Source organism: Rhinolophus sinicus, chromosome 5 (assembly GCF_057876585.1).
Source record: "Rhinolophus sinicus isolate RSI-liver-muscle chromosome 5, RSI-T2T, whole genome shotgun sequence".
NCBI lineage: Eukaryota > Metazoa > Chordata > Mammalia > Chiroptera > Rhinolophidae > Rhinolophus > Rhinolophus sinicus.
In genome coordinates this window covers 96,225,443-96,241,084 of record NC_142505.1, presented here as the reverse complement: position 1 = coordinate 96,241,084, position 15,642 = coordinate 96,225,443, and the positions used below count along the sequence as shown (strand labels likewise).

The following is a 15,642-nucleotide window of genomic DNA, read 5'->3' as shown; positions in this document are numbered from 1 at the left end:
GAGTCAGTTTATGATGCATGAGAATCAGTAAAGATGCAACCAGGTATATAGGGAATGACTGATACAAATTATTTGATGAGGTTAATTGTATAGCTCAGAACTTCTGCCTCTTTAGCGATATTGTCTGTATGGCCAGGTCTGCTGGTCCCCAAGTTTTTTTTTAATTTATTGGGGTAACAATTGTTAGTAAAATTACATAGATTTCAGGTGTACAATTCTGTATTACATCATCTATAAATCCGATTGTGTGTTCACCACCCTGAGTCCGTTCTCCTTCCATCACCATGTATTTGATCCCCCTTACCCTCATCTCCCACCCTCATCCCCCTTACCCTCTGGTAACCACTAAACTATTGTCTGTGTCTACGAGTTTTTGTTTCTCATTTGTTTGTCTTGTTCTTTTGTTGTTTTTGGTTTATATACCACATATCAGTGAAATCATATGGTCCTCTGCTTTTTCTGTCTGACTTATTTCGCTCAGCATTACACTCTCAAGATCCATCCATGTTGTCACCAATGTTCCTATATCATCTTTTCTTACTGCCGAATAGTATTCCATTGTGTTTATATACCACAACTTCTTTATCCATTCATCTATCGAAGGATATTTTGGTTGTTTCCATGTCTTGACCCCGTATATAAAGCTGCAATGAACATTGGAGCACACGTGTCTTTATGGATAATGTTTTCAGATTTTTTGGGTAGATACCCAGGAGAGGGATTGCTGGGTCATATGGTAATTCTATTCGTAATTTTTTGAGGAACCTCCACACTGCCTTCTATAACGGCTGCACCAGTCTGCATTCCCACCAACAGTGTATGAAGGTTCCTTTTTCTCCACGGCCTCTCCAACACTTGTTACTATTTGTCTTGTTGATGATAGCCATTCTGACTGGGCTGAGGTGATACCTCATTGTGGTTTTTATTTGCATTTCTCTGATGATTAGTGATGTTGAGCGTTTTTTCATATGTCTATTTGCCATTTGTATGTCCTCTTTGGAGAAATGTCTCTTCAGGTCGTCTGCCCATTTTTCAATTGGATTGTTTGCTTTTTGTTGTTGAGTTTCATGAGTTCCTTGTATATTTTGGATATTAGCCCCTTATCGGAGGCACTGTTTGCAAAAATCTTCTCCCATTCAGTTGGTTGCCTCTTTATTTTGTCGATGGTTTCTTTTGCTGTGCAGAAGCTTTTAAGTTTCATATAGTCCCATTCGTTTATTGTAGCTTTTACTTCCATTGCCTTTGGAGTCAAATTCATAAAATGCTCTTTGAACCCAAGATCCATAAGTTTAGTACCTGTGTTTTCTTCTATGCAGTTTATTGTGTCAGGTCTTATGCTTAAGTCTTTGATCCATTTTGAATTAACTTTGGTACATGGTGACAAATAGCAGTCCAGTTTCATTCTTTTGCACGTGGCTTTCCAATTCTCCCAGCACCATTTATTGAAGAGGCTGTCTTTGCTCCATTGTATGTTTTTTGCTTCTTTGTCAAAAATTGTCTGTCCATATTTATGTGGTTTTATTTCTGGGTTCTCAATTCTATTCCATTGGTCTATGTGTCTGTTTTCCTGCCAATACCATGCTGTTTTGATTATTGTAGCCCTGTAGTACAAGCTAAAGTCAGGGAGTATGATACCTCCAGTATTGTTCTTTTTTCTTAAGATTGCTTTGGCTATTCGGGGTCTTTTGTGGTTCCAAACAAATCTGATGATTTTTTGTTCTATTTTAAAAAATGTCATTGGGATGCTAGTCCCAAATTTTAAGACTCTAGTGTGCCAGCGAATATGAGGTTCTTACTTTGGAACAGAATATTGAAATATGGTGAACCAAAAGCTACACAGTAAATGTAATGGGGTAGACAAATTTGGGGGGTATAATTTCTTTCGTTTTGATTGAAATGTATAACCATAATAAAATACACTCCCAATTCTAAGAAGAATGACAGTTAACTTTGTATATATAACAAGATATAATTTTTTTGAGGTCTGAAATACACATTTTGCTGTAATCTTGAGCTTGAATCTTAGAAATAGCATTTTTATAACTTGAATAGTTAACTTTTTAAAGCTCCTTTTATTTTCCTGATTATAAAATATTACCGTTCGCTGTAGACAATTTTGGGGAAATACAGAAAATTTAAAGGCAATAACAATCACACTCCCCATAGATAGACCTGTTAAAATTCTGGTATTTCCTTCCAGTTTTTTAATACCTTCCAGTTTTCACCACTTAAATAGATAATTATTTTTCCAACTCCTAAGAAGTGAAAGCAATGAGCAGTCACTGGCTCTTGTCCCTTCTTGTTGAAGGAGCACCTTCTTCCTCCTTAGTATTTCATCTAGATGTTTCTCCAAGGACCCAGGTTGTTTCCCCAAAACACAGTCTTCTCACGTTCCTCTCTTCTGTGCCTGTCTGGTTGATTTCTTCTGCTCAAAATGGTACCTGGAGGTGCCCTACTTTTTAACGTCTGCCACTGTCTTTGCCCAGGGTATGCCCTTGCATATCACAGTTGCAAACTCTGGAGCTGCCAGAGGCGTATGCGTTTCTTGTGCTCCTCACAGTGTTTCAAATCAAGCTGTGTCTTACTCTAAAGTGGGGACAATGACTTTTCTAATTTGGTGTCACACAAGGATGTCCCTGTGTCTTAGACCACTCTTCCTGGGAACAGCCTTTTCCTGTCACATCTTTCTCCATAGGGTTTAGACGAGGAGCCCAAGGGCCAGTCTGACACAGACATAATGTCCTTCCTGCTCCACTGCCACCAACCCCAAGCCCCCAGCCGCAATCTCGTCCTGTGGCTTTACCTAGACACCTCTGAATCTCACCTTAAGCTCAAAGTAGAGATGTTCCCTACCTTTTTATTCATTTTTTAAACAAAAAGTGTGCAATAGTTAGTGTATGGGCTGCCAAGTCACCGTTTTCGGGTGTAATTGAGTGCCCGGACACACGTGAGTGCCGTATCTTGGATAAATGGACAGGTAAGCCTTCACAGCCCTTATGTACTGCTCTGTAAGCTTAGTGTCACCAGAAAGATACATCTCAGTTTCCCTCACTTGTAAAATGGTGATAAGGGCTATTGTGAAGATTTAATAAGATAAAGCATGTAAAGCTCTTAGCACAATTTCTAACACTTTACTCTTTACTAGTGCTCAGTGAATTTTAACTAACATTCTTAATGTCTTGTTTTTAGTATGCAGCAGTGTTTTATGAGCATTTTCCTGGGTTGCTAGTCTTTAAAAAATGATTTTTTAAATGGCATAGTATTCCATGGTATAGCTATATAATGATAGCTTTTTAGAGTTAATAGGAAAGAAATTTCAAAGTTGAAGGTAAAGTTATTAAAATTATTGCTTTGCTAGTTATTATAATTCTGGGTGAAAAAACAATGAACCTGCCCTTTTCCTTAGGGTTTTTCAGTTTCTATGTGGTTTGTGGTGTAGTGATAGCTGAAACTATGTGGCTCTATTTTTGTCTATAGTTTTACCATCCATGCTTTTCCAGAGCAGTCAAAATTCTGTTATATAAGGATAAAGGGGACCCTAAAAGTGTCAGAGGTGAAGAAAAGCCTTTTTCTGTCTTATCGTTGTGGCAATTTCAACTTTTTAGTTTTAGTGTATCTGGGAATGTTTTTTCCTTATGTTTAAAGTTTGTTTCATTATGAAAAAAATCCAAACTTATTTTAAACAATTAAAAAGATTGTAATAAAATTTTACAGTGTGCAAAAGCATTTCCAGTTCTTTATTTCATTTCGATCTTTATAATCTTTTGAAGTCTATAGATGAAAAAACTAAAGTGGGCCAACAGCTAGGAAGGGGCAATCCCAGAGTTGAACTTGAATCCAGGTTTTCTTAGTTCAGTTCTCTTAGGCAAGCGGTAGGAAGAAAATCAGTTTTAGAATAACACTGGGTATGAAATAGTTTCCCTACTTAGTAAATACTATGTTACCTTGGCAAGTTGCCTCTTTGAAACTGTAAAGTAAGACTGTCCATCTTCTGGAGCTAGTTTTGATATTAAACTAACAAATTCCAAGAGGTGGCATATTTTAGTATTTCTCCTCAGTATAATTTACACTACATGGTGCTCTCTCACAAAAGGTTAGCAAAGGTGAAAGGTGTGTGATTCTTGAATTATTCATAGCATGTCACATTTAATAAATATTGAAGCTCGAACATGTCACATTTATAAAATGTTAAGGCTGAAGTTTTTAGTTTAAAAAAAAAAGATAGTTCAGATTTCATGTGGCAGTTTCATAACCAAGTATCTTTTTTTAAAAATAATAGATTTATTGAGATATAATTCACATACCTACTTAAAGTATGCAGCTCAGTGAATTTTAGTACATTTATAGAATTGTGCAAACCATGATCACAATTGAATATAGAACATTTTCTTCACTCTAAGAAGACACCCCCTACCCAGCAGTCACTCCCCATTTCCCACCAATATCATACCCCCCACGCACCCCAGGCAACTGTGATTCTATTTTCTGTCTCTGCATTGGTCTACTCTGGATATTTCATAAACATTGAATTATATAAGTATGTGGTCCTTTGTGCCTGGCCTTTTTCACTTAGCATGCTTTCAAGGTTCATCATGTCGTAGTATGTATCAGTACTTTCTTTTTATGTCCAAATTATATTCTGTGTGTGAATATACCACATTTTGTTTATCCACTGATGGACATTTGGGTTGTTTCCACTTTTTGGCTATTATGAATAATGCTGTGAACATTCATGGTTTTTGTGTGGACATTTTTTTCTTGGGCATGTACTTTGGAGTGGAATTTCTGGATTGTACAGTATTTGTTTGACCTTTTGAGGAACTGCCAGACTATTTTCTAACATGGCTGCACTATTGTATGTTTTCACCAGCCGTGTATGAGGAATTCAATTTCTCCATATCTTCGCTAACACTTGGTGCTTGTATTTTGTAGTATAGCCTTCATAGTGAGTATGAAGTGATATTTCATTGTGGTTGTTGTGATTTGTAGTTTCTTGATGGCTAATGAGGTTGTACATCTTTTCATGTAAATTTTTGGAGAAATGTTTATTCAGAACCTTTGGCCATTATTTAATTGAGTTGCCTTTTTTTAACACGTTGCGTACGAATCACGAGAATCTTCACGAGGGATTTAAACCCCGCCATACGCAACGTGTTAATTGAGTTGTAGGAATTCTTTATATATTCCAGATACAAGTCCATTATCATTTATGCGATTTAAAATTGTTTCCATCATTCATTCCAGTCCAGTTATATCAAGGCAGAGTATAAGCATGGTCCTGAGAAGAACAATCAATACTTGGATAATTTAAACAATCCATTTGGTACTTCAAAAACTGACTTTAGAAAAAGACATTTGCAAATACTAATTTTTTAAATTCAAAATTTCATGAACTCTTAAAAAATTGGATCTATTTTCCCTAAATGCATGTATTCACATAATGAGGCTGATTACCCTTAAGTGAATAAAAGCCTGTTTAGAATGTGCCTATAAATGGTTATAGCTTGCAGTTCAGAAGAATTAAACTTTAGAAAATCCATGGATTTAGGTGGTGTAGTATGAACATTTAATATTAATATTCTAATTGAATTCATTAGAATTTGATAAATGTCAGGTTTTTAATTCTTAACATTACTAAATTATGCTTTTCATTTTGACTGATGTAAGAAATGTATTTTCCAGTGCCAGTCCTACTTTAAAATTGAGACTGTCCAGAGCTAAAAGGGGCGGGGGGTGGGGGGGACTATGACCATATGACCATTCCTATGGGGCTGTGGTCATGGTTCAGATCCACAGTTGGATGTTTCTCTCTAAAACTTTTAAACTTCAGTATTCTTAAGTTCCTTGCTTTATTGTTAGATTTTTGAACCAGCATATCAATTTTGTATATGTATGACTTGAATTAAGAGCCTATGGGTTTCAAAAGGTAAAAGTATACTATTTTTCATCCTGGTCTTGGTGTGTTAATATGGTTTCAAATGTAAAGCTTTCCCAGGAGTTGCTTACGTGTAAAATACAGGTAATTAGCTCTCCATTTTATGGAAGATTGTGTAAGTCTAAGCTGTAGATGAGGGTTTCTCTATGTGGGAACTATTAGCACTTGGGGTGGGGTCATTCTTTGCTGTGGGGGCAGTCCTGTGCATTACGGGATGCTAACCTCCTTCCTGCACTCACTTGATTGCTGAGTCCCACCGGCCCCCAACAGCCGGGAAACCAAAAAGTGTCTCTGGTTGCCAAATATTGTCTCCCGAGGAACAAAATTTTCCTCAGTTAAGAACCATTGTTATTGGATAAAAGGATTGTTAAAATGAATTTTGTCATTATATACTCAGCTTTTAATTTTGACAGGAATAAAATTGACCCATTTCAGTATTTGATGTTTTCTTTTTTTTGAGTATTATCAGATGCAGGCGCTAAACATTTAGTAGGGGGTCAGAAAGAAGTTGAAGAAAGAAGCAGGGTGGCAGAGATGATTTAAGTAATTAAACTCTGGGTGAATGAACTATTCAGTTGCTAGCACAGCACTTAGGGTGTAGTAGGTCCTGAAATCCAGGAGTCGGAGCATCTCAGTATCTGTGATCTCTTAAATTGAGCTGTGCCTTTGTTTGCACATATTGCAAAGATTAGGTTTCTTTGGAAGTAACATTGTAGGAAAGCTCTAAGTGGCCAGAAGGTACAGATTGTTCCTAGGTTGTTCAGTAACTCAGGTTGCTTAAGAGACTGATACTAAGTAAAGGTTTTTAATCATTGCTGAATTGGTAAGCTCCTAGGTTTTGTTGTTATTTATTTTTTAAATAACTTTTATGCTTCTCTTTATAGCGAGAGTTTTCCCAATTGCAAGCTATCCTTGAGTCTCTTTTCAAATGCGTCTTACACATTCCTTATGCCCCCAAACAGTTTCAGTCAAAGGAGAATAGGCTCCGGAACAGGGACTGGGGGAGGGGATTTTAAAGTGTTTCGTTTGTTAGTGCTCAGGGTTGGCTGTCAGCATTGCACATATTTCTGACAAAGTGAAAAAAAGAAGCTTCATACAGGAACGATTTTATTCAGTTACAAGTAGAAGGCAGGAATTCTTGCTTCTGACCAACTTAATACATTTTACCATTTAAATCTTCTAAATCAAAAAATTATAATAGTGCTTTTGAATATCTCATCTGATTGAGTCTTAAAATAGTTATAAAATTCTGTTAAAAATTGGAATTTCTGTTAAAATTTAGGCTCTGAAATTCTGTTAAAAATTAGGCTCTTGCCTCAGACTAATTTTTGGCCTGTAATGATTCATGGAATTTTAGATAATTCCTTCTCTGGGGTCTTCTTTTTTAGTCTTGTTGTCATGTTTTTTAATGTTGTGGATGACCTACTCTGTTGAAACTGAGTATAACCAAGAGTGTTCATTGCCACCATGAGACAGCATGAAGTTAACATTTAGATGTAGAGATCGTTGTTAACGTTGATTCTTATTTCAGTTCTTCTGTATAGTTTGGGGTGCAGTGCCCAGATTCTTCTTTCAGAAGGGACAGCGAGGGGAGTTGAGCAAAGGGACATGATCTAAGGTCCTTAGGGGAGATGTTAATTAATTTATGTGGTAGGATGATTGATCCAACAACTCAGGTTCTTTTGGGCAGTTTAATGGACAGTAACGGGGGACATTGCAGCATTGAGGGAGCGCCATTCCTGGGGTCCTAGAGGAGGGCATAATGAGAGAGCTAGTGGGAAGAAACTGCGTAACATCGGGGTGTTGTCTTTGTGGTCTAAAGGCTGATTATTCTAGAATGCAGCCTCCCTAAATGTCCTACATATAATCTCAACAAATCACAAAGTAATGATTATATGGAGACTGGAAAAGAGCTAAAAAGAAAATCATAAAAAGGATTAGAAAGTTAAGAAAAGGCTTTTTAAAAAAACCCAAAGGAGTACAGGGTACGATAAAAGAAAAGGAAATAGTTATATTAAAACCTTTTCTAATAACCCTATAATTAGAGGTAAGATAAGTAAAATGAGTGATATTTAAAATAAGAGACAAAAGGAAGAAAGAACTAGCTAAATGAAAAAGAATCTAAAAGTAAAAATAAAAGATACGATTTTTAAATAGAGTAAACTTTAAAATCTTTAAAAACTTTAAAACATTTCACAACATTCTATATTTTTTATCACACTTGTAATTAAATAATTGGTAGGATAAGTATTTGTTTAATGTATGTTTCCCCTCCTGGTTTGTAAGCTTCATGCTCACAGGGATTGCAGTATTCTCAGAGCCTAGCAGTGCTAGCAATATACGAGGGATACAGCAAATTCTTTTTGAGTTAAAAAGAAAAAGCATAGTGAATGTTAATTTGCCTTAGAAGTTTTGTTTTGTGAAATTAGAATATAAGGTAAGAGACTCTAAAGATTAAAGACGAAGAAACTTTTTAAAAGAGGGTAAACCAAAGTAGGCTAGGAAATAATGCAAAACAATTAACAAATGACTCGGCAATAAGAAATTCAGGAACAGTGTTGAGTTTGCTGAGTTATATTTTAAAACATCAATACTAGGATGACAAAAGCAAACGAGGGAAAGAAACCATGACAGGGAACCCAATCTCTTCCCCTCGGCCCTCATTGTGAGAGCTCATGGGGACTGAGGTCCTTTTGGGGCACCTTTTGGCTTTTCCCCTCAGGGATATTGCTCTTGTAGGCCCCCCTTTTTTATTAAGGTGAAATTCCCATCGTGTAAAATTAACCCTTTAAAGTGAACAATTCAGTGGCATACATTACATTCATAATGTCGTTGTGCAGCCATCACCATTATCTGATTCCAAAACATCTCTATCACCCCAAAATAAAGCCTAGTACCTTTAAGTGGTCATTTCTATTTCTCCTCTCCCCAGCCCCTGGCATCGCTGGCCTCTTTTTAAACTGAATCTATTGGGGAGGGATGTGGTGTGCCCACAAAGAAATTATTTGGCTTTAGAGGCCTACGTAGTAATGGGACTCAGAGTGAGATCTCTTTTAAATATAAATTTATTTCTTTAATAGCGTCTTCAAAGACTTCATAAATCTAAGTGGTATTCATACATTTTAAATTTCATAATTCTCAATTCTTTAGCTTTCTGTCCTAAAACTATATAAAATATAACGATTACATTGATGGTTACCTGTGGTAATCTAGTAATCAGATTTTATATGTAATTTACACCTGTAGCATTTGTGCCTCTCTACATTAAAACAGGGTTTCAACCATTGAATTTCTGAACTGGATAATTCTTTGTTGTGGGGGCTGTTCAGTGCACTGTAGAATGTTTTGGCAGCATCTTGGCGTAGGTGCCATAGCACCCCGAACTCCCCCTTCCAAACTGTGACAGGTAAAAATGTCTCCAGACTGTGCAGAATGTCACTTCAGGGACAGAATCACCCTTGGTTGACAACCACTGCATTAAAATTATTCCTCTTGAGAATTTGACTTTGTCTCAATAGAAGGAGACTATTAATATATAATGAGTTACAAGTAGTCATCATAGAGTGACAGAGAATTGCTAAATCACCCATAAAGCTTAGTCATTGATTTTTATAATTGTTACCAAAACTGCTCCCATTCTTAAAAAAGTTTTATTTGGGTTTTTCATTTTGGTTTTTGGCAATACTCTCCTTGCTGATTATGTAAGGGTCATTTCGTGTTTGGCTGTGCTATGCTAAAGGAATTCAACTTGATTGCCTAATAGGAAGTAATTTCATGGAAAAAGTAAATACAGCCATATGAGTTTGTTCAGAAATACTGGAAACATTCAGACTATTTTGAAGTACGATGAATAAAGCATTTTGAACAGTTGAAGAAAAAATAATTTTTTAACACAAATGTCCTCACTTTGATGTCATACAAACTTAAACAACCATCTTCTAGTGTTACCACTTAACTTACTGATAATAAATTAAATTCTCCCTTTCTGTGCTTCCTGCCTAGGCCCTAAAAGTTGTTTTCTCAGTGTGCAAAGGCTCTTTGGCTACTACTTAAATCTTATTTCTGACTAACCAAATGGTAAATGAAATAAACTTAATAAAGGAATATTTGATTTATGATTTGTTTCAAAATGAATTTGTAGCCTACTTCATTATTATAATTTTAATTGTAGATTCCCTGTAGAGTTGAAAGTGACAGTTTTTAAGAATTGTCCTCCTATGAGCCAGTTTTCTAACTAGTTTGGGATTTTACCTGTAATTAAGTATAACCGGGGACAAAACTTTGGGGAAAATATGGCGGGGGGAATGGTGGAAGAGAGCCGAAAGAGGAAGTATTTAATACTACTAGATATTATTAAGAAGTAGGGTAGAGAGATGGCACCTCAACTGGCTTTCTACTAGGCGTAAAGTATTTAATAAGGTCATGGGAAGAAGGAAACGCCCACAGTGAGCTTTGGCTGTCTGCTCTGCATAGTAAAATTCAGTGTCTGTAAATTCCGTTCCCAGTGCATGGAAGGAGGTGAAGGCCATCCCTATGTAGTTCTTATACTTAAATGTTTCCTTAGAATAGATGTGGAGAGAGGTGTTATTAACAGAATATACTGTTTATTGGAGTTCTGTGCTTTGCTTGCTTCTCTCCTCTGTCTGCATTGGAAAGTTTCTAACACACTCTGGCATTTTGCTTCTCTAGGGACTATGTCAGGAGTGAACTGGAGTCTGCCTATGAAGGACCAATGTATTTAGAACCTCTCTCCATGAATCGGTTTACCACAGCCTTAATAGGTAAGTATTACAAAGTAATTCAAGTGTAGGTAGGAACTAACCAGTCTTACTGTCTTATAAAATTGGTGCTTATAAAATAGTTACTACAAAAAAAAAAAAGAAAAAGAAAAGAAAACTCAGTTACTCATGGCGACTCTTACAAAATACAGCCATTGTTAAATGTTACGTTTTCTTAGTCTTTTTTCCCCCATGCATAGGTGTTATCTTTTTTTGCATGTTTAAAATCATACATTAGTTGTGCTTTTTTAGCAGTATTTTAATTATTTGGGGAGATTAACTTTTAAATAAAGCTAATTTTCAGATTAAAGTTTATTGTTATCGAAAGCCATCACCTTATAGTCAAAACTAAATTGTCAGAAACATGAAGAACATGAGACATGATTGAAATATTCAGGTAGCAGAATGTTAAAAATAAAAAGTGTTGGCTAAGACCCCAAAGCAATATAGATATGGTGTAAAGTGAGGCACTAGACCTTCCCATGTCAGAGTTGCAGAAAAAGAAGTGAGAGAAAACCTATTTTGTGGCTCTTAACTTTACCCATGCAGAAGGTGTTAAAAGGTTGAATGTTGGAGATAGAGGAGGATTCTTTAGAGAGAACTGTTATCCCTGAAATACCTCCCCAGCCCTTAAACTCGAGAATTCGGCGGTGGAGCATTTGGAGAGTCACATGTCTTTTGTGACTAGGGAGGTGTACTGTGGACTAGTGTCTGACCATGTCACAAAATCTAAAGCTGCACCGTCCCAGACTCGCCACATGTGGCCTGGCTACTGAGCACTTGTGATGTGGTTAGTCCACATAAGATATACTGTAAGTGTAAAACACACATCCGGTTTTGTATTACTTAGTACAAAAAGGATGCAAAATGTCTTCTTAGTTTCTTTATATAGATTGAATGTCTATGGTAATATCTGGGATATATTAGGTTAAATGAAATATATTGTTAATTAATTTCACTTTTTTTTTTTTTTTTAGTTTTTAAAATAAGGCTTCCAGAAAATTCAAAATTACATATGTGCCTCATACTATAATTGTAATTTGATATAAAGACCAAAGGTGGACTGGCTGGCTGCTGGCTATTGAGTTTCTGACTTTGTAGTGAAAATGTCTTGTAGGGTTCCCTGTGCCTCCTCATCTGTGTAGGCAAAGGATGTTTCCTGTGGACTGGATGAAGGCCCCAAGAGTGTCTGGAGTTTTCTTAAGTCTTTCCAAAAGAGCCCCTTAGAAGGATGACAAGATCCCAACAGAGATTGAACTTCCAGATTTCCAACAGCTGAGGAAAGCACCAAAAACAGCCAGAAAAGGGTCCATAAGAAGCACTAGGGGTACTGCAGATGAGATCCAGTGATGAGAACAGTCTCCGAATAACCCATTACATTGCCTGGGAGAAAGACCAGGTTTAAATTACCCCAACTCCAGGGAGCAGCAGTACCATATCCTTGTAAGAGTACACTCGAGTAAGCATTGGCTGCTTCCCTCCGTCTCCTTCCTCCCTACCTGCTTCAATCATGAGTAAGTCAGGAAGAGAGGGAGATGGTGCTGGCAAAGAAAAGGGGAGAATCCTGCCATCAGTGCTCCACCCACTCTCGCAATGCAGCTTTTTCTGTGCATAGTGCGTTAGGAGGCCTGAGCTAGATTAAGGGAAAAGCCTCAACTTTAAATCAGTTTCAACGTTTTGGTTATTACGAGATTGAGAAGTATAACCTAAGCCAGCTAGGTTATTAGAAAAGTTAATGGGATTTAACCTTAGGGGTAGGAGACCACTAATCTGCACAGAGTGGATTTTAAAAGACAGTAGGAGACAAAACATGTTGCTTTATGATTGTATCCTATGAGTTGGTATATTCAATAATGGTAACATTCAAGTATGAAAATATTTGCTAGGGTAGAAAGCTTGTAAAATATTCTCTTTTATTCTGTGATAGACGCAGTTTAGTATAAATCTGAAACATATTTCCTTAAATTGTTCATTTCAGTGGCTATGATGATCTATTTACTCAACTGAGATTCAGTTAATTACAAATAAAACAAAATCCATAAACTATTAAGTGGCATGTTTTCTTCTAACTTTGATTTTAAAGTAACTTTCTACTCCTTTTCTTCCATTCCACTAATGAACTTTTAATGAAAAACTAAGTAATTTGAATATGCCATCATTTCTTAGGGTTGCAGCTTTCTTAGAGATATTTCTAATAGTGGAATTCTGAAATCCAAAGAGTACATTGAGATTTTGGTTTATTCGAATTACCACTTGGAATAGGCACATTACAATAAACCACTTCCTGTTCTTTCGGAGCTACAACAGGAGAGATTTCCACTAACAGTACGACTCCTTCCTTCTTTCACCTAAAGAGGAGTCATCATCTTCTCTTAAAGAGAATCATAGCACATGAGTCATATTCTTCTATGTAAGAAGATAAATGAGGCCTGTAACCCCAGAACTGAGCACTGAATGTGCTGGCATAGGCTTGTGGGAATGTTCAGAGCTTAGAGGAAGTTTCCATCATGCTGAACAAGGAAATTTCAATGTCATAGCTGTGAGCACAATGAAAGTAAGATACGCCAGAAAGAAGGAAAATTCCTAACCATTCTTAGTATTGAAGCATTTCCTTAAAAGTCAAGAAATACTGCAGTTTTATCATGAAAACCGACTCCCGCATCACTCCTCCCCACCCTCAGGTGTTCATCCCCAGAGGCCTCTTCTTTCGACTCATGATCATTTCTTCCCTGATGTTTTCTCATTTGTCCCTTTCTGGAAATCCTGTTCATTGGCTAAGGTTTCTCCTACATTGAGCACCTAACTTTCTTACTGTTACATTTTTCTTTTCTCTACTTTTCCCCTTCTTTTAACTTTCTGAAATTTCCCAACTTTATCTTCCAACACTTTTATTGTATTTTCTTGTTACAGATTTTTAATATCCAGGAGCTTGTTTTTATTTAATACTTTTTACTATGATAGTGTTTTATTTCTTAGATATATTACTTACCTCTTTGAAGCTTTCTTCTGTTTCTTGCATTCCCTCCATTTCCTCTGAGATCTTTCTCCTGTTTGATTTGGTCTTTGTCTTTCATGGGACAGCAGTGTTTCTCAACCCGGCAGTAGAATCACCTGGTTATTTTAAATAAAGAAATATGCACACTGATGCCTAGGCCCCACCTGAGTCCGCTTAAACCATAAGTTTTACTTAAATATCTGGGAGTCCTTAACTGATCATTTAACCACAGTGTGTTATTTTGATTATAATCTCTTTAGGGCTTACCAATGGCTGTGTTTCACAGTTGATATTCAAGTGCGACTGGCTGTTTTTAGGGGGACTCCTAAGTGTAAGTGTTTGTAGGTCTTTTCACTTGGACGTGGTCAGTTTCCCCAAAAGAGGAATCTTACTGTCCCCTGTAGGAGAAGCCTATATCCTAGAACTGGGTGGCAGCAAACGTGGTAGCAGTGTTTGGAGATCTAGAGAGATCTCATCTTTTGGTGCAGATTTTTATTTTTTAATCCACCTTTTTCATTTGGGCACCTCACCTGCCCTGGACTGTGCATGGTGTCCAGGAGCCAGTTTCAGCTTCTCCAGAGAGCAAACTGTAATCATCCTCCCAGGGTGGGGGAAGCAGTAGGGAGTGGCCTGGCTAAAACCAGTTAATTGCCTGATGGTATGTCTTTGGTTTCTCTCCTATAACATGTTGACATATTTCACTTGGTTGGCTTCTCTTCTTCTTTTTTTTTTTTTTTTTAACGGATTTTCCTCTTTTTTATGCCTCTATGAATGTTTTTCACATTATTTGAATATTAGTTATATTAGTTCTTTAAAGCTAAAATTAATACTTTATGGGAGAATACTACACGAGTTATAACACAGTAGACTGTTAATAAATGTGTAAAAATGGTGACTGTTTTTCTATTCTTCTGTCAATAATATGGATAGAACACAACAAAATCCCAAAGTATTGTTTTGCTTTTTTTTGGCAAGAAGAAAGAGAACTTGACTAAATGATTCTTTTCTTTGGGGAAGGAATTCTAGGATTTCTAGATATTTTGTTTGTTTGTTTTTTTTAAATTTATTTTTCAATTATAGTTGACATTCAATGTTATATTAGTTTCAGGTATACAGCATAGTGATTAGATTTATATACCGTATGAAGTGGTCACCCCAGCAAGTCTAGTACCTATCTGACACCATACTAAATGATTCTTAAATTAATCTGGAAGGTAACGTGTGTTCACGAATTTCCAAGATATTCTGAAAGGAACAATGAGAGGAGACTTGTCCAGTCAGTGAAATGGAACAGTGTGGTACTGTCTCCTGAGTAGGTCATTGAAAACAAAATAGTAAATTCCAACACAGACTCAAATATACAAAAGATTTGGAAGTATACTAAAGTGGCATTTCAAATTAATGAGAAAACAATTGGATGATTCCAGTAGCTAGATGTGAGACAACTGACTAAGCATCTGAGAAAACAATCTTAGATCTTTACTTTTTGTCTTATTGTAAAATTTCAAATATGTTACTTTTTAAATTAAAGATTACTAAAAGAAAATATAAGTGATTACTTGTATAATCTTGAGTAAAAGAAGACATGTAATTAACCATGGCACCAAAGGCAGAAGCCATTAAAGAAAAGATTGATAGGTTTGACTACTTACAATAAAAACTTCTATATTAATAAGAGGAAAAAGATACTGAAACATTCAGACAAATGACACATTGGGAACATACAGTTACATGGCAAAGGAGATTAATATCTTGATCACACAGTAGACGGCTATATGTCCTAGTAGAAGATTGGGCAAAGAAAATGAAGAAGCATCTCACCAAATACTTGCAAAATTTTTAATACGCTTATTTGTAATGTCAGTGCTACTGGTTATCAACACAATACAAATTAAAAGAAACTTAGGAGATATTCCTTGTCCTCTTCTTCTTTA

The 15,642-nt window shown here is 36.3% G+C and overlaps 1 protein-coding gene across 6 annotated transcripts in view; it reads left to right on the top strand.

Annotated features, from left to right (window-relative positions):
• RNF145 (ring finger protein 145) overlaps positions 1-15,642 on the top strand; it is a 47,514-nt gene that overhangs the window by 12,059 nt on the left and 19,813 nt on the right. For all 6 annotated transcript variants that reach the window (XM_074313855.2, XM_074313856.2, XM_074313857.2 and 3 more), the window contains one exon: positions 10,625-10,716. In XM_074313855.2, the coding sequence (XP_074169956.1) occupies positions 10,625-10,716 (92 nt within the window). The remainder of the gene's footprint in view (positions 1-10,624; positions 10,717-15,642) is intronic.